This window comes from Patagioenas fasciata, chromosome 26 (genome assembly GCF_037038585.1).
Source record: "Patagioenas fasciata isolate bPatFas1 chromosome 26, bPatFas1.hap1, whole genome shotgun sequence".
NCBI classification, from domain to species: Eukaryota; Metazoa; Chordata; class Aves; order Columbiformes; family Columbidae; genus Patagioenas; species Patagioenas fasciata.
In genome coordinates, this window is record NC_092545.1 from 3175974 (window position 1) to 3194790 (window position 18817).

The 18817-nt window shown below is 57.8% G+C and overlaps 1 protein-coding gene across 1 annotated transcript in view; it reads left to right on the forward strand.

The window, feature by feature from the left end:
* The window catches only part of HK2 (hexokinase 2), a 30756-nt gene that overhangs the window by 1588 nt on the left and 10351 nt on the right, over positions 1-18817 (forward strand). The window contains exons 2-9 of the mRNA XM_065856587.2: positions 7176-7338; positions 13461-13609; positions 14473-14592; positions 15877-15972; positions 16106-16205; positions 16454-16637; positions 17208-17363; positions 17524-17757. Coding sequence (XP_065712659.1) covers positions 7176-7338; positions 13461-13609; positions 14473-14592; positions 15877-15972; positions 16106-16205; positions 16454-16637; positions 17208-17363; positions 17524-17757 — 1202 coding nt within the window. The remainder of the gene's footprint in view (positions 1-7175; positions 7339-13460; positions 13610-14472; positions 14593-15876; positions 15973-16105; positions 16206-16453; positions 16638-17207; positions 17364-17523; positions 17758-18817) is intronic.

The following is an 18817-nucleotide window of genomic DNA, read 5'->3' on the forward strand; positions in this document are numbered from 1 at the left end:
AAACAAGAGAGAACATTAAAAAAAAACCAACCCAGCAACCCAATAAACAAAGTACATAGAAATAACTTCCCAACGCAGAGCAATCTGTAAGGAAATAGGGGCTCAGCTTCTCCCTCCGCTCGAGTGTCCTGGGTTGTGCAACAGCCAAATCCGCGGGAAGGGGTTGTGTAACCCGACGGCAGAAATAGGCCAGCGGCTGCTGCCGCTCGGGCGCCGGGCAGCTCACGAGTTCCTTATCGGGAGCTGGAAATAATGGAGGGGAAAGGTTCTGGTTTGAGGTATTCGGCTTCATCGCCCCATGGGAAAAGGGTGTGCGAAGCCTCGGGAATCGGCTTCGTTTTCCTCCCGGCTCCGAAGCTCGAACAAAACGAGTTGTTGAGATTTGTGTGCGTATGTGTGGGGAAGATACCCAGGAGCCGCCGTCCGGGGCTCTGGCTGGTGTGGGAGATGGCGCTGCCCTCCCGGCCCAACAGTCGCTGCCACAACTGCGTTTTCCCTCGGTTATTTTTGAACAAATGCCTGTGAATCCTCCGGGGAAGGCAAACCTGGGGTTGGTGCAGCCTCCGGAGGGGGGAGAAGCGGGGAAGCAGCTGGGCTTCCCAGCTGGATGCTCCCACCATGGATGCAAACATTATTCCTGGCTTATGAATCTTCCCCGGCAAGGAAGGGGGGAGTCCCCGGCACAGGGGCTGAAATTCTTGGAAAGCTGTGATTTACTTATTTTCTCAAACCCAGGCTCTATCCACATGAGGCCCTTCAAAACAGACCCCAAAATAGGTTTTTTCTCCCCGTTCTTGACATGGAGCAGCTTTACCTGCTCTGCTGCCCATTTGGGTTGTCACATACGGCCCCAAATTCCTCCTGCCCTTCGCTTGCCCAGCTGCGACGTGGGTTGCAGGTCTGACTTATCTAACCCCCAAGGGATTGTGCAAACTTTAATTAACCTCAGCAGCGTCCTTTGAGATCCTGGCTTGAAAGTTTGCCGCCGATGAACCGCGTTCCCTTGGGATGTGCCGGCTCACTCCGGCTTCCCTGCTCCCTGCACCTCGTCATGCGATGGGAGGTGAATGAGCTAAATAACCAGGCTCTTCCTCCTCATCCTTTGTAACACGGAAAAGCTGGGGATGGAGTTAATTTCCCTGTGTTTGCCGCCGTTCCCAGGCAGGGACAGGTTTTCCTCGGTTTTATTTTGGTTTTCCTTTGCTGAGGGATTAGTTTTACCCAGCCCGTGGCTCCCTGGCTGTGTCTCGCAGGCTGTGGGAGGGACGCGAATTCCTGGAAACCAACTTAACAGCTTCTCTGTTAAGGTCAAGGGCGGGACGGCCTTTCCCGTGTCCTTGGTGCCTTCGGGGAAGTCATCACACATCCCCAGCTTGTCACTGCCCTGGCTGCTGCCTCAGTGTCCCCAGGGAAATGGGGATGCTCCGAGGGGCTCTCGGTGCCTGCGTGGATTTCTGATCCAGCATTATCCGAGGGCGATGCCGCCTCAGATACCAAGAGAGAAAGTGGTGTTGTGGAGGCTGGTGGGGGCTGCTCGGGGCCGGTGGGAGCGGGACCAGTTTGACATCTCTGACTCCTGAGCTGCAAACCAGAACGTTTTCATGGTTAAACTGGGCTTTAGTGGAGCAGTGGGGTCACCCGAGGGTGGGTCCCGGCCGCCGCTGATGCTCTGCAGCGTGACTTCTTCACCATGGGTGCCCAGCTCCACCTCCGGCGTGGGGTTCAGCTGCTGTCCTGGGGCGGGGGGATGAGGACGGGGAGGAACCGGCCGAGCAGGAAACCATCTGACTCACTCGGGTTCAAGATGACTCCAGGCGTGTGTCATCAGAGGCTTGGCTGCAGCGAGGAGGGCACGTGGGGTTTAATTCGGCGCCGAGCCCTCAATAGCAGCCCAGGACGTGGGTGCTGCGGGGTCAGGGCTGCGGGAGGTGGGTGCAGCCCCGTCCTGTGTCACCCAAGGCGGGGAGGTCGGGGAAGGGGATGAGCTGGTTCCCCACGCTGAGTAACGGCGCGGTGACACAGGGACACGGAGCGCCGGCTTTCGGTACGGACGGGTCCGTCCTGCGGCGCCCATCCCTTTGCAATAAAAGTTGCAAAGAGCGTGCCAGGTGACGGTCCCCGGCCAGGAAACAAAACGCTCTCCGTGCTGGATGCTTTCCCAGCTTCACTTTGCGATCTCGGTGACTCAGTCCCCCTGCCTCAGTTTCCCCGAGTCCATCGTGTTCTGTGGGTCTGGGCAGGACTGGGGCACGGGCGCCCGCTCGCCCTGGGCTTGCACAGCATCCCCCTCTGAAATACTGAAAAACTAGAGTGGCCTTTTTAAAAAGCAGCGTGTTTTAAGTTCAAAGCTGAGCTAGGGAGGGAAGTAACCTAAAGACAACGTAATTTCAGGCAGAGATTACCCTGGAGAGAGGATTGACTCCACACACTCGTGGGTTAGAAGCGCTCAAGCCTTCTGTGAAGTCGAACATCTCTCTGTTGTTCTCGTACACAACAAATAATTGAGTTTCTGTTGCCAGAAAGGTAAAGAATCCAGCCCAGAAAGCAGCTAAGCTCTTCCAGTGTTACGCTGCTGAAATTAAGCACATCTGGCTGAAAACTATAGGGACTGGAAATGTTCGTCCCCGGTCTGGTTCTCGTCAGACACGTGGCTTTGCAAAGAGACTCAGAGCAAAACTTCAACTCAAGAGGAGCAGCTTCCCCTTCACAGGGCCAAGGATCATGAACAAGGAAGATGTGGAGACTTTATTGCGTGAAAATAAACCACCCCCAGTCCTTCCCCTTCCCCGACACCCTTTGCTGGGCAGGAAGCGGTTGCGTTTCTCCGGAAGCCGCTGTCGGGCTGTAGTTTCCATCACCCAGAGCAATCCTGCCCCACGTCCCCCCGAGTGATGGGGAAGAGGGTCCCCACTGTCCCCGTGAGCTGTTCCGAGCCATTCTGAGTCATTCTACCACCATTCACTGGGGACAGTGACACAGAACAGATCTGTCAGGGACTGTTTTTCCACTTTTGCAAGTAGCTGCGTTGATGGGAAACATCTTGCAAACATATAAGCTTAGGAATTAATCATTTTTCTCCATGGACAGTGGCATAGTGTTGGAACGAAGCTACTCACAGGTTAATATATTTGCAGAACCAACCCCTTAGGGTGGTTGGGAGGATTAAGAGAAGTCTTGAGGCAAAAGGGCATCATCCAGCTGTGGTGCTGGTGGCCGAGCTGTGGGTTGTGACTGTCATTGCCAAGGCAGACCTGGCTTTTGGGGTGCTTTAAGCTCGGCTTGGCACAGCACAGCTCACTTGGCTTCCAGCAAAAATTGGGCAACTCGAGGTTTCTTCAGCCTCGGGGCGGGTGGACGTTGCCCAACGGTGGCCGCGCAGCCGGGACGGGCGATGGCGGGCACGTCCTCAGCACCCGGGCTGGAAATCAGCCGAGCCTTTGGACACAGTCCTGAGCCAGGAGATGCGGATTTGCTCAGTTTCAGTTAAAAGGAGAATAAAAAATCACGCATTGAAGTCGTTCTGCCCACGGCGGCTCTCGCAATCTGGTTCTTTAACAAAACGTCCTGCCCCGAGCGCCCGTCCTTGGCTGCGCACACCCAGCGCTTCCCAGCTTCGATCTGTTCCTTCTCCGCTCAGTTTAGATTTCCTCGGGTAAACACTATTATTTAGAATGGAAGGTTTCCAGAAGTTCAATTGCCCCGTTCCGGATCCCAGCCTGGTGACTTTGTTTATTTGGAATTAGCAATGATCTTAAAAAAGGTTAAACAACCCAGAAAGTTGTTTGTCTTGAAAGATATGAAGATATTCACTCATGCTTCGGTGCCGCAGACTAATTCCCCTGTCTTAGCAGATCTTTGCTATGGTTTGGGGTGCAAGGAGGTGCTTGGGGGGGGTGGTGGCTCTATTGGGGGGCCGGTGCCCCCCAGGGTGGTCTCAGTGGGAAGGGGCTGAGCTGCCCCTGGGACGCCCTGACCCGCCTGAGCTGCGGCCACAGGAGATGATCCAGGTCTTAAAGGGCTTTGGAGATTAGCAGAAGGTCACCCTGTTTCTCGGGCTGCTGGTTATTCCTGGTGCGCTGCAGCCTGGAGGACATGGGGAACGTGCCGAGCGGTGCCTGTCCCGGAGGACGGAGGTGACGCCTCCACGCTGGCTCCCCGGGCTGGGGTTTTGGGGCTGGCAGGTCCTGCACGCAGCATCTTCACCGCCCTGGGCCTTGGGCAGGAGCCGAGGAGCAAACACGGCGGCTTTTTGAGCGTCCAAAACACCCACTTTTGCTGGGATGAGACAAAAAAGCGAGCAAAGCCAGGTGTTGGGCAGCAGAGTCACAGCAGCAGTACAGGGGTTTGTGCCAGGCGACGCTGGGATGGGGACACCTCCTTGGGACCCCGTCCCCGCTCACCATGGTCCATGGACCCCTGACCATGCAGTCCAGCGAGGGAAGGTGTCACAGCGCTGCTGGGCCGGGTTTGTCTCTAATTGTCACCCCCAGCCTAGTCAGATGCTGCTGGAGCGGAGCCGGGGCCTGGCTGAGGTCCCCTCTGTCCCCAGGGCAGGTCGGTGGCGCCGGGGAGGTTGTGAAAGGCCCCTGTAAGCCGGGATAACGCTATATCTGCCGAACAGCTGAGAAACAGGGCTGGGCCGTCTGTCCTGGGTCCATGGCGTCTGTCCTGGGTTGATGGCACCTGTCCTGGGTCCATGGTGTCTGTCCTGGGTTGATGGCGTCTGTCCTGGGTCCATGGTGTCTGTCCTGGGTTGATGGTGTCTGTCCTGGGTCCATGGCATCTGTCCTGGGTCCATGGTGTCTGTCCTGGGTCCATGGTGTCTGTCCTGGGTCCATGGTGTCTGTCCTGGGTTGATGGCGTCTGTCCTGGGTCCATGGTGTCTGTCCTGGGTCCATGGTGTCTGTCCTGGGTCCATGGTGTCTGTCCTGGGTTGATGGCGTCTGTCCTGGGTCCATGGTGTCTGTCCTGGGTTGATGGTGTCTGTCCTGGGTCCATGGTGTCTGTCCTAGGTTGATGGCATCTGTCCTGGGTCCATGGTGTCTGTCCTGGGTCCATGACATCTGTCCTGGGTTGATGGCATCCGTCCTGGGTCCATGGCGTCTGTCCTGGGTTGATGGTGTTGACTGATAACGGGAGGTTTCCCTCCCTGGGGCTGGGGGAGGAAGTTAATATGGTATCATATATTAGGAAAAATAAAAATATGAGGAGTAGTATTCTATTAGAAAATAAAGTCGACTTACACCAAAGTTAGTAGCAGCAAATCCACCTGAGGCAGATACATTAGTTGCTGCTGTAGTATGAGCATGGAGGGCATTTGTATTGGCCAACAACGTACTCAAAACTGCTGGGACACCAGGGCACGTGTATTTAGAAGATAGAAAAAGTGCTTACAAGTCAAACAGGCGTTTATTAAAGATGGTGAAAATTCTGATCTTCTCTCACACCGTTTCTTTCAGTTCCAACGACGTAGCTTTCAAGCTACCTCGTGGACAATTGTGCAAAAATCCAGACAGTCGATATAAGGGGCAGCTGTTGCACACTGATGCTGTTGCACACCGGGGTCTGGAGGAGGAGGAGGAGGAGGGTGGAGGTGACCTGGGCAGTGACCGCGTCCCTGTGCCGGGAACCGCGGCAATTCTCAGCAAGCGAAAGCAAACAGGAGGGCAAGGAGGGGAGTGTTTGTCTTCCCGCTGCCGGGGTGGGTAGGGAGGAGCAGGTAAACAGCCGGTACTGGGAAACCTCCAGCTTTCCTTCTCCTTGTCCTTTCCCTCCCGCCTGCCTGCTCCCGGTTAATGGGAAAGAGCTGGAAGCAATCATGGGGAGGTTTTACCCATCCCATTCCCCAAGGAATAAAGCGTCTCGGTCGGGCTCCCCTCCATCCTCCCACCTCGCCACAGCAAATGGAGCAACTAGGGACTCGGCTTCCAAATTCCCAGCGGAGCCGGGGTTGGGGAAAGGCCACGCCGAGCACCCCAAGCCGGACACGCAGGCGGCGAAACCACAGCAGAGGTGTTTGGTTCAGCCCAGGGTCCCGGCAGCCGCGGCCGTGCGCGAGGTCACGCCGGGGCGCTTGGCTATTACTCGCCCACAAAATGCCCGTTTCCTATAGCGTAGCCCTATAAAAGAAAATCCGTGCTTGATTTCTGGTGACCTGATGTTACGTGCCTACAGACAGGTGAGCTAACTGGGTGGAGTTTTCCTCTTGACTTCTCAGGGCTTGCAGCTGCCCTTTAATTAATTTTAAGTGAAGTTAATTGAAACAGGGCCCAGTTTGGCAGCTGGCAGTCTGTCCACCTCTCCAATTCCCTTCCCTGCTCCGGCCAGGCTGTGGGAACACGCACAGCGCTTATGGATGTGTCAGGGAGGAGCTTTTTTGTGCCTTTTCCAGGGAAGAGAAGATGCTTTGAGGCCATTTAGAAGGAGCCAGGCATGTCCCAGCCTCAGCATAAGGGGATAACCGATTGCCAGGAGCAGGGGGGTGGATTTCTCCCCTTTCTGGCCGTGGCACCCACTGGTGTCACACGGTGTTGTTTGCTCAAGGGGGTTGAGCAGCTCTTGGCCACGTAACCCGTCGTAGGGGTGATCTCAGCGGGCAATGGATGAATGGGCAGTGGATTCCGGCCAAGCATCCCTCACGTAGGAAGCGGCCCTGGGGGTCAAGGTCGACGCACGTTGCCGCCGCGGTGCGGGAAGGGCTCTGCAGTTGGAAAACCTCCGGCATCAACCTCCTGACTCATGGCAGGGAAGGTGGTTGAGTTTGGGTCCTGCTTCTGTCGCAACCTGTTTGGGTGAAGATGCTGCAGAGCAGCAGGAGCTCCTCGGGGTTTGGTGTTTCCAGCACTGTTGGGGCCGGGGACGCTGAGGAGGGCGCGGGTGGCGTTTGGTGAGCTCTGTGCAGGGCGGCCCCGATGCATGGGACAAGGTGCCGGAGGCCGGTGCGCGTTATCAGCGCCAGGAGATCAGCTGCCGCGGCTGTGCCGGCTGTGCCGGGCGGGCGATGTGCTGGCACAGCCGTGTCCTGCTCTCGGCTGGGTCAACACCCACTCCTGCTTCTTGCATCAGCCCTGGCAGACACACGAGGAGGGCTCAACACTGCCCTGAGTGTGTCACGGTGGTCGTGCCCATGTCCCAAACTCTCCAGCTGACTTTTTGGCTTTATCTCCACCTTTCAGATTGACAAGTACCTCTACGACATGCGTCTCTCCGAGGAGACCCTCCAGGAGGTGTCGCAGCGCTTCGGGAAGGAGATGGAGAAGGGGCTGGGAGCAGACACCAACCCCACCGCCTCGGTGAAGATGCTGCCCACCTTTGTGAGATCCACCCCCGACGGGACAGGTACCGTGAGACGGGGAATGAGCGATGGGGAGGTCTTGGAGGTGCCAATGTGTGCCAGGAGGGCTGGGGCCACCCGTCCTTGCGGTGCTGCCAAAATCCATGCACCCATGGCCACCTTCACTCCTGGGGTGGCTTCATCCTGCTTCTGCTGAGTGAGGCTTAGCGTGGGGACAGGTCTCATCCTCCCTCTGTGCTGGGACCGGAGGGGCTCCCAGTTCCCACCAGTGGGAGGGAGGGTGGGAGCGAGCCCTCGCGTGCCCTTCCTGGCAGGACACGGACGGTCACGGGTCCGGCTCGTCAGACGTCATTAGCGCGGAGGGGCAGCGGTGCCAGCCAGAGCCACGAGGGCCGTGGGAGGGGACGGGGATCTCCGGACTCGCTTCTCACAATACGGCCTTTCTGCCCGATGTGCGGCACCCTCCCGGCCGGGCACATTCCTGTTTTGGGCTTCAACTTGCTCCTCAACCCAAAAACCAGCTTGTTTCGCATCCATATGGGAAATTTCCGTGCGTCTCCTCTCCTAGCGTGGTGCTTTGGGAAGGAGCTTTGCTGCGGTCCCTGTGGCATCGCCCCCTGCCCACTGGTGCGCAGTGGGATGTGGATGCCACCTGGGACCTACTGGTGCTGGAAGCTGATGGGGGGTCCTGGCTGCTGAAGGATGGGGGGACAGGGAGTCCCGAGCAGCCGGAGCTGACCCTGGGATGAGTCCCTGGGCTGGTGGGTCCCGCTGGCTGGAGCTGCTCAGTGCTGGGGTTGCTCAAGCATCGGCACCTTCACGGGTCTCCCAAGGCAAGGACAAGGTGACCAGCTGAAGGTCTGTGTCACCAGCCAGTTTGGGTGGGTGTTTGCTGGTAACATCTCAGTGAGGTCTGGGGGGTGGTGACAGCACCTCCTGAGTCCCTGGGGGGTCACCGGCATCACAGGATGGTTTGTGTTGAAGGGACCTTCCCAGCTCCCCCAGTGCCACCCCTGCCATGACAGGGACATCTTCACCAGCTCAGGTTGCTCAGAGCCCCGTCCAGCCTGGCCTGGGATGTCTCCAGGGTTGGTTCATCCACCACCTCTCTGGGCACCCTGGGCCAGGTTCTCACCACCCTCAGGGACAACAATTTCATTACATCCAGCCTAAATCTCCCTCCTTTAGTTTAAAACCATCACCCCTTGTCCTATCACAACAGACCCTGCTCAAAAGTCTGTCCCCGTCTTTCCTATAATCCCCCTTTAAGTACAGAGGTGTCCCTGCACCCAGAGCCGTCCTACGTGCCATGTGCTCTGCCCTCCCGGTGCACGTACACCCAAAAACTGGACCTGGCTGCCTGCCCCGGGATCAAGATTTCAATCTATTTAAATATTTGAGAATATTTTTAATTACAAGGATGGCTGGAATGGCCGCTCCTGGGCATGGGAACCATTGCAGCTGGGTGCTGGTGGAATGTGTCAGAGCCAGGAGCAGACCTCTCAGCACCCTGACCCGTGCTGGGGAGCAGGTACAATCCCTCTCCTTGCCCTTTCAAGAGCGAGCCCTGGCTTCCTTCACCATATCCTCCCCGTTCGTGGCTTCTCCAGTGTCCCAGCTGGTATTTCTCGCCTGCAGCAAGCGCAGCACGTGGGGAGAAGCGGCGCGGCAGCATGGAAAATGTTACGCAAAAGGGACGGTCACGGGGCTGCAGCTGCCCAGGGCCTGGGGAGCGGGGGGGTTTTGAGCAAGTCGTAGATCAGAGAATAGTTTGGGTTAGAAGGGACCTTCAAAGGTCATCTAGTCCGGCGCCGGGTCCTGGAGAGCTGAGAGCCAGGATCCAGCAGGATCTGGCATCTGTGCTGTGGGGTCTGGGGGGGCTGGAAGGCGGCACGTCGGGGCCATGTGAGCCCAGCCTGAGCGGAGCTCGCTGCCAGCTTGTTGGCACATGGCTTTGTGACGAGGCGGTGTGACAATGTCCAGGGGTGCTTCCTCCCTTCTTCTGCTTTTTTTGGAAGCTTCTGGGCACAGTCTGACTTTGGCCGGGCACGTAGTCCTGCTCCCAGCGCTGCTGCAGCAGCTCCGACCCGACCCGGTGCCACAACGGGTTTGGGGGCTCCGCACCGTCCCCCCACAAAACCTCCCTGTCCCTCCTTGCCGTTGCACTGGGTGTCTCTGCTTTTGGATGATGTCCCGTTTAATGCGCAGCCGGCAGCTCCCCGGGATCCAGGCGGATGAGAGACGCTTATAGAAGTACAAGGTCACATCTGTGGGTTGAAGTCAAAACACAGACCCGTCTCCATCCTCCTCGTGGTGGTTTCGCCATTCCCGATGCAGCGTGATAAGGGAATTTCCGCTTTTGAAGTGGGATCTCTCCTAAAAGCAACTTCGCTTGCTTTGCTCAGCGCTGGCTCCAACCAGACGCCCGCTGTACTCCAAACAAGCGTTTTCTCAGAGCCCCAGTGCTCCACCACCGCCCTCCCTGCTCCTTTCCTGGTTGTTCCAGGCTTTGCTGGTGTCACCACCGTTTCCTCCTCCACGCCAATGTTGACACAAGGATCTTCTGGCGCATCCTCCATTAAGCCCCAGCAGCTGATAGCGTGGCTGGGGCTTTTCAGGAGGATGCTGCAGGGCTTTGGAGCTCAAATCCTGGAAATTCAAAGGGTGGTTCTGGGCTGGATTTCTTGAAGGGTCTTTGCAACGTCCCTCTCTTGGCTGGTGGGCTCAGTTCCTGCCAATAACCAGCTGCTTCTGCAGGAAAACCGGCTCACATGGCCCGTGATTTTGAAAGGCTTTAAAGAAAATACTGGTTTGATGCCCCTCACCTGGTGATTGAGTTTGCTCCCCAGCAATGAATCGCGTTGGGGAATTGCTGCCAGTGGTCAATGTGAGCTGCTCCTTGCTGGACGCAGTTCTGTTCAAAACGAGCCACCAGGTTAATCCCGGATCTTTCGTTGCTGCAAGCCCACTACTTCACATCCTAAGCCCCTTTGCTGCTCTCCAGCGCTAATTCGATGGAGATGCTGATGTGAGCACCAGGGCTTTCACGTCTCCGCTTCTGCTGGAATCCGCTGGAGTGGCGGGAAGGAGCCGGGCAGGGCTGGGGATCCGGGACCCGCTGGGGTCTGCGCTGCCCTGGGGGGCAGAGCCTGGACCTGCTCCAGCTTCTTCTCTTCCCCTTATTTTTTATTAAGCCAATTTGACCGAGGATTCCTACAAAATGGGATTGGAAGACTCGAGGTTGACGTGAGCGACCTCAGAGATGCCGGGACACATCCTGCACGCCATGCTCCGGTCGCCCTCCGGCTGAGCTCTCTGCCCACTTTCTCCCAGGGAGCACAGGCATTTCGAAAGCCACTAAACACTCCCCATTAGATGGTTTGCTGAGAGCAAACAGACCCTTGAGTCAAAGCTCTGTGTTTGCTGTTTGGGCTGTGAGCTGTGTCTGTATCTTATCACATAACGAGGGAGCCCTAATCGAAGGGAGGAACCAGATGTGATATCGGCCGGCGGAGCCCATCACGCAGCCGTATCGCTTCAGCCTGGGCATTTTTTAAGAGAGATTTTGCTGCTTTTTTTCCTCCTGCAAAACTGATCCACCCAGGAATCCACCCCTTGAACCACTTGTCCCTTTTCTGTGGCCACCAAGCAGTTAGTGACGGGGGTTTTGGGTTGGTAGGTTTGGTCCTGCTGCTCGGTGGTGAGAGTTGGTGGGTGATGGGTCGGGGAAAGCCTGGCAGGGGTGGTTCAGCCGAAACAGCGGTGTGCAGGACAGGGGACCGTCCTGTCCCCAGCTCCTTGGCCTGTTTTATTTTTGGATATCTGTTCCTCCTGGATTCCCTGCGTTATCTCCAAGGAGCTGAGCAGCCTCTTGGCTCCAGCATCCTTATCCCTGGCATATTTATCAGCCCCTGAGGTATTTTTCACGCTTGGCTAGCAAGCAGAACAGCATCTGTGCCGATGGTAGTGCGGCAGGAGTACAGCCTGACCCGCGCTTGGGGCAGAACGCCGTGCCCAGCCAGGCATCGCGTCCCGCTCCACCCGTCCCAACCCCACGGTGGGCGCACCAGGGACATCGAGACCTTTGCTGAGGGATCCCCTGCTGCATTTGGCTAAAGAGCCGTGGCCAAGGCCAGGCCCTGTGTTTGCAAATGAGCTGCCAAACTGCTTTAAACCAAAGGGTGGTGCAGGTGTGAGAAGGGAATATGCAGGGTTTGCTGCGTACTCCGCTGGCTCCCACGCTGTTCTCCAGCTGGGTGAGCGCTGGATGGGGCAGCTCTGAGTGTTCAAGGAGGGATGAGTTGCGAAGCTTCGGTGGGGTCTGGGTTTGGTTAATGGCTCTCGCAGGGGCTGTGCGGTGCTCCCGAGGTCAGGTTGGCCAGAGCCCACAAAGGGACTCAGCTGAACTTTGGCTTTTCTTAAAATAATCGTGTAACTGCCTTGGCATTAACTCCTCCTGCCGGCCGGTCGATCTCGGGGTGTAACCTCAGCCAACAGCAGCCGGAGCATCGCGGCCTGCACAGGGGTGATGGGCTGGGACCCCTGAGGCCCTGGACCCCACCTGCCCCGTGTCAACCCTGGGGTGATACCCTGGTACCCCTGGGTGACACCCTGACCCCTCTGGGGTGCTACCCTGATCCCCTGGAGTGATGCCCCGATCCCCTGGGATGATACCATGGAGCCCCGGGGTGATACCCTGATCTCCTGGGGTGATATCCTGACCACCCCAGGGTGATATCCTGACCCTCCAGTGCTCCCCCCGTTCTCCATCCGGAGCGCCAAGGCTGTTGAACTCCGCTCAAGACCTCTCAGCCCCTCTTATTCCTCATCTTCTCATTTCCTCGGAGCACAAGGACAGCTTTTCTTAGACCTTTTCAGCCGCAGAGGGATTTTCTAAAGCCGCTCTGGGCCCAGGCTCCGAGTCGGTCACCGTCCGCAGTTCCCTCGCCCCGAGTCCCCGGCGGGTCAGCCCCAGGAAAGGCGCCAGGACAGATGGACGCCCCGCGGGCTGGGACCGCGAGCTGCCTTTTCAGCTGGAGTCACTGGAGATGCTGGCTGGCCTGGTGGCGTTTGAATACTAATAAACCACGCTTTTTGTTTCGACTGTAGCCCCTTTGTAAAGGCACCAGCGGGCACAATGCGGTCCCCGGGCGCTGTGATCTGCCCCGGGGAGCCAGCGCAGCACATTTAATGCATTCAGAAATCGAACACTGCTGAGAGAGGGCTTTCCCCCAGCCCTTGCCCCACACCGCTAGGTATTTAAAACAGCCAGCTTGGCGCTTTTCCCGCAGCCTGGGTCGGGGTTGGTCCAAAATTCAGCAAACTGCCTTGGTACCCGGGACAACAAACACAAACCGGAGGGGAAACCCGCTGGGCTCAGCCCTCGGGTCCTGGAGGCAGCTGGACCTGGGGCTCCTCTTGGCCAACACCAGCGGAAAAACGCTGCCGCTGCTTCTCCGGCTGCCCAGGAAAGGCAACAATGAGCCCCTGAAGGTCTCGCAGGATTTTTTTCCCTCCCTGGTTTCCTGCTTACACCCCAATGTTGCCCTCGGCGAGAAGCCACATGCCAGGAGCGCACGGGATTCCTGGGGCAGGGGAGGTTGTGCTGGATCGTGGCAGCCAAGCCTGAACACAGGTTGGCTTTTCTGTTCCACGTATCAAATGTTTTACCAAACTCTAGTGTTTCACCAGCTGGCTGGCAGGATTTGAACTTGAGAATGAGGAGCTTTCGTGGGCATCCTGTGTCAATAGGGCCAGGAACGAGTCTGCTGCCTTCTTCTGTTCTTCTGTTTGGGCACGGGCTGGTCTGGGGGGCAGTGGGGTCTGTCCTTCTGCCAACAGATGCACCCCCAGCTCAGCCACCATCCCCACTCTCCAACCCAGGGCAACAGGACACGTCCCAAAGGAGCCGCTTTGATCCCCCATCAGCTCTGGGGGTGCCGAGGAGGGGTGGGAAATGCAGCCACAGCTCTGATAAATCAAACATAATATCTAAAATAGAATAGTAAATACGATAATTTAAAAAAATGTAAAAAAATCATACCTTACCTCGTATTTGTGAGGTAGCTTGTTACTTCCTCGCCAGCTCTGTGCTCTCTGTGTTGGCACCGACACCGCTAAAAGGGACCCGCAGAGTGATAACAAATGGTGGTTCTCGTCCCCACAGAGGACGGGGATTTCTTGGCGCTGGACCTCGGTGGCACCAACTTCCGCGTGCTGAGGGTCAAGGTGTCGGACAACGGGCTGCAGAAGGTGGAGATGGAGAACCAGATCTACGCCATCCCCGAGGAGCTCATGCGGGGCAGCGGGGTGCAGGTGGGTCCCACCTCCTCCCCAGCCCTGCCCGCCCGGGCTCCCCCCACCTGCAGAGCTTCCCCCCAATGGGAACCCCCATCTAGGGCGGTTCTGCTGCCTTGGGCTGGTGGCACCTGAGACCTGGAGCTGGGCGATGGGGCTGGAGCAGCTCTGGGCACCCCTTTGCTGCCCTTCCCAGGGCGAATCCCAGAATGTCAGAGGTTGGAAGGGACCTGGAAAGCTCATCCAGTGCAATCCCCCCATGGAGCAGGAACACCCAGCTGAGGTTCCACAGGAAGGGGTCCAGGCGGGTTTGAATGTCTGCAGAGAAGGAGACTCCACAACCTCCCTGGGCAGCCTGGGCCAGGCTCTGACACCCTCACCACGAACAAGTTTCTTCTCAAATTTAAGTGGAACCTCCTGTGTTCCAGTTTGCATCCATTGCCCCTTGTCCTGTCACTGGTTGTCACCGAGAAGAGCCTGGCTCCATCCTCTTGACACTCACCCTCTCCATATTGATCCCCATTAATGAGATCACCCCTCAGCCTCCTCTCCTCCAGCTCCAGAGCCCCAGCTCCCTCAGCCTTTCCTCACACGGGAGATGCTCCACTCCCTTCAGCATCTTGGTGGCTGCGCTGGACTCTCTCCAGCAGTTCCCTGTCCTTCTGGAGCTGAGGGGCCACAACTGGACACAAGATTCCAGGTGTGGTCTCCCCAGGGCAGAGCAGAGGGGCAGGAGAATCTGCCTTCCTGGGGTCATTAGCTCCCGACACTGAGTCTGGTGATGGTGAGGCCCATGGATGTGATGGGGTGACAGACCCTGGTCCCTCGGGCAGGCTCTGCTCTGGTGCATCACCTCGCCTCACTCTTTGCCTTTTTTTCAGCTCTTTGACCACATCGCCGAGTGCTTGGCCAACTTCATGGAGAAGCTGAAAATCAAAGACAAGAAGCTCCCTCTGGGGTTCACCTTCTCCTTCCCGTGTCACCAGACCAAGCTGGATGAGGTGAGCGAAGGTCTCACGTCCTTCCGAGGGTTGGGGTGCAGTGGGACGGGGTGAGCTCTCACCTGTCCCACACTGGTTGAGCTTTTGCTAATTAGCAGCATTGAGTTGGGGTAGTGTGTAAGGTCTCGGTGCTGAAGGGAGCAAAGGATGCACCCTGGGTCTTGCAGGGGTCTAGAAGGTGATATTTAACGTGCCGGTCACTCTGGCACAGACGCCTCCACGAAAAAGCCGCTTATTCCCCTGCGCAGAGAGAGCTGAAGGAGCGCGGCTGCGGCGGGAGCGGCTCCAGCGCCCGCAGCCAAAGGCAGCCAGACGTGCTGAGCATCACATCCCCTCCCCGGCACGCAGCGGCGCAGGGGAGGCGCGGGGGGGTCGCCGAGCCCCGGGCGAGCCGGGAACCGAGGGCTCTCAGCTCCGCTCAGCCGCGCCGGCTCTGCCGACCGCGCCGGGAGACCAAACATCTCGGCGAGCAGCGCGGCGGGGACACGTGGCCCCGCTCCTGCGCCCGTGGCCGCCGGCGGCTCCCGCTCCTCGCCCTGATCTCACCCGGCGTGCCGGGCAGGGCGGGCGGCTCCATGGCGCGCTGGCCGCCCCGCACGTCCTCCCCGCGCGGGAACGCGGCGGCGTTTTGGACCGGGGATGGGGCGGGTTGTGCTCTCGTGCCTGAGCGGTTCAGCACAAGTAACGAGGAAGGAGATTAACGCATTTCCTTGTGATAGATGCCGGGACTGTATAAAAAAACCAAACAAAAACCAAAACAACAAAGACACTGGGAGAGGAAGCGTCTGTCCCCAGTGACCTTGTCCGGTTTGCTTCTCTCTGTGCCTCAGTTTCCCCATCTGAGTGTTTGCCTCTCCAAGGCTCTAGGGCTGGAGATTTCAATGCAATCGAGTCCTTTTCCCTTCCCCCGAGTCTCAGCACAATGACTGCAATGGCTCTGGTGCCTCCGGCCACGGGGACGGTCAGACCCCCACCCATTAGGGCCGGCTCAGGGAGCTCCTGTACACCTGTGAACAGCTTTTGCTCCAGGGCTCCATAAAACAAGCCATGGGAATCGCGTTCCTTCCTGCCGGTGGGAGCAATGAGCAGCTCGCCTGCTATTTCGTGGCCATAAACTTTATCTGCACAGAGGTGCGGAAATAATCGCTGCTCCCGCTGATAACAGGAGGGACTCACGGCCGTGCTGTGTCCCTCCAGCCCTCGCCATGCACCGGGGAGCGCGCTGGGAGCGGGGAGCCCTTGTGGGTCCCTCCTCCTGCATCCCTTCTGGCTTTTTCTCCATAGAGCATCCTTGTTACGTGGACAAAAGGATTCAAATGCAGCAGCGTGGAGGGGAAAGACGTGGTGTCCATGCTGCGCAAGTCCATCAAGAAAAGAGGGGTAAGAGGTTGGGCCGGACTGGGGTGGCGGGACAGGGGCACACGGTTCCCTGGCACAGGGACCATGACAGCAGGAGATGTTTTGGTCTGTTTTGGCCACACTGACTCCATTTTTCCCCTCTCCACCATCTCAGGACTTTGACATTGACATCGTGGCCGTGGTGAATGACACCGTCGGGACCATGATGACCTGCGGCTACGATGATCATAACTGTGAAGTTGGCCTCATTGTGGGTGAGTTGCGGCAAGGAGGGAGAATTGGGACTGATTTCTGCATCAGCTCCAGGAGGAGATCACATTTCTTGCAGTTTTCAGGGTCATTTTTGGGGAAAAAGAAAGGGGAAGCGATGTTAGGAAACCAGCATTGCTCAATGTTTGTTTTCTTCCGTCTTCACTTTCTATGTTGCATTTGGCTGTTGCTAATTATGGGGGGTAAAGGAGAGGCAGGATCCTCTATCACTGCATCCCTGTGCCTGTTTCAGGTACCGGTACCAACGCCTGTTACATGGAGGAGATGCGACACATCGACCTGGTGGAAGGGGACGAAGGGCGCATGTGCATCAACATGGAGTGGGGGGCGTTTGGTGACGACGGCGTGCTCAACGACATCCGCACCGAGTTTGACCGCGAGATAGACATGGGCTCGCTCAACCCTGGCAAACAATTGTAAGCGGATTCTTGGCTTCGGCTCAGGCTCAGGGTTTGCTCTGCATTGTCCGTCCTCCCGTTGCGCTGGCGGTGGTGGCACCGCAGAGGTCATCCTAGTTAACTAGGTCACTGCGTCCTCCGCCGTGCCAGCTACGCCGGTGCACGCAGGGGCTGTATCCCAAATTTGGGGTGATGCGCCCAACTGAACCCCTCAACACCCGCTTCCTCTGAGCCTTTCGCTCCAATGTTTTGGGTTCAGTTTCTCACCAGCCCAGGCAAACGCCACCACCTCACATCCACGTCCCATGGATTTCCCATTCCCTGGGTGGCTTCAGGCAGCACAGGTGGGATTTGGGGGGTTCTCTGCAAACTGACAGACCCCCCTCAGGTAGCCACAAGTTCTCCTTGCAGGCTGACGGTTGTGTCAGCGTGGTTTATTTTCTCAGTGAAGGGATAAGCTGCTCCAGAAGCAGATTGCCTGCATTGCCTTTGCCCCTGGACGGCGGCCGGGTGTCGTTCACACCAACCCGCGGCCATCTCACGCACACGCAGCCGAACAAACGCGTCTGTGCTTTCCCCGTGGGGCAGGTTTGAGAAGATGATCAGCGGGATGTACATGGGAGAGCTGGTCAGGCTCATCCTGGTGAAGATGGCCAAGGAAGGGCTCCTGTTTGGAGGAAGGCTCACCCCAGATCTGCTCACTACCGGCCACTTTGAGACCAGATACGTCTCTGCTATTGAGAAGTAAGTAGGATCTGGATGGTTTCCTGTGGTTCTAGCCCATCTCCTGACACCTGTGCTGGTGGGAAACAGCACCCATCTATACACAGAGCAAGCCAGGTGTCTTCACATGGCAACAGCCGCATTTCCAGGCAGGAATCCTTATTTCTTCTTCAATGTGCAGGGAGAAGGAAGGGCTGCAGAAAGCCCACGAGATCCTCAGCAAGCTGGGCCTGGAGCCGTCCCATGAAGACTGCGTGGCCACCCACCGCATCTGCCAGATCGTGTCCACGCGCTCGGCCAACCTGTGCGGGGCCACCCTGGCGGCCGTGCTGCGGCGCATCAAGGAGAACAAGGGGCTGGACCGGCTGCGCTCCACGGTCGGCGTGGATGGCTCCGTCTACAAGAAGCATCCCCAGTAAGTCCATGGAGAAAAGGTGGGGGGTGAGACCACAGATCCATTGCTACCAGCAGTGGATAAAGCTTGGCTCGAGGAAAGCACCTCCAGATAGTGATAGGACAAGGGGAAATGGCCTCAGGTTGCACCAGGGGAGGTTTAGATTGGATGTTAGGAAAACTTTCTTCTTGGAAAGGGCTGTCTGAGGTTCAACGAGGCCAAGTGCCGGGTCCGGCGCCTGGGCCACAACAACCCCATGAACGCTGCAGCTGGGGAGGAGCGGCTGGAAAAGGAGCTGGGGTGTTGGTGCCAGCGGCTGAACATGGGCCAGCGTGTGCCCAGGTGGCCAAGAGGCCACCAGCATCCTGGCTGGGACCAGCACGGTGTGGCCAGCAGGCCCAGGGCAGCGACCGAACCTGTGCTGGGACCTGGGGAGGAAAAACCTCGAATCCTGGGGGCAGTTCTGGGCCCCTCAGCTCAGGGCTCAAAATGGTGGCACCAAAATCACTTCAGGGCTCAAAATGGCGGCACCAAAATCACCTCAGGGCTCAAAATGTCAGCCCTTGGGCCATGGTGATTGCCTCAGGGCTTGAAATGGTGGGACCAGGGGGACCAAAAGCACCTCAGGACTCAAAATGGTGGCCCCAGGGGTGGCGGGATCACCTCATGAAAACCCTTGAGGTGCTGGAGCGAGTTGAGAGGAGGGAACGGAGCTGGTGAGGGGCTGGAGCACAAGTGTGATGGGAGCGGCTGAGGGACCTGGGGGTTCAGCTGGAGAACAGGAGCTGAGGGGAGACCTTCTGATCTCTGAACTGCCTGAAAGGAGCTTGGAGCCAGGGGGGTCGGGCTCTGCTCCCCAGGAACAAGCGCCAGGAGCAGAGGAAACGGCCTCAAGTTGCCCAGGGGAGGCTGAGGTTGGATGTGGGGAACAATTTGTTCCCCAAAGGGCTGTGGGGCATTGGAACAGGCTGCCCAGGGCAGTGCTGGAGTCACCATCCCTGGAGGGCTGGACAGACGGACATGAGGTTCTTAGGACACAGATTAGTGCCAGAGTTGGGTTATGGTTGGACTCGATCTTGAG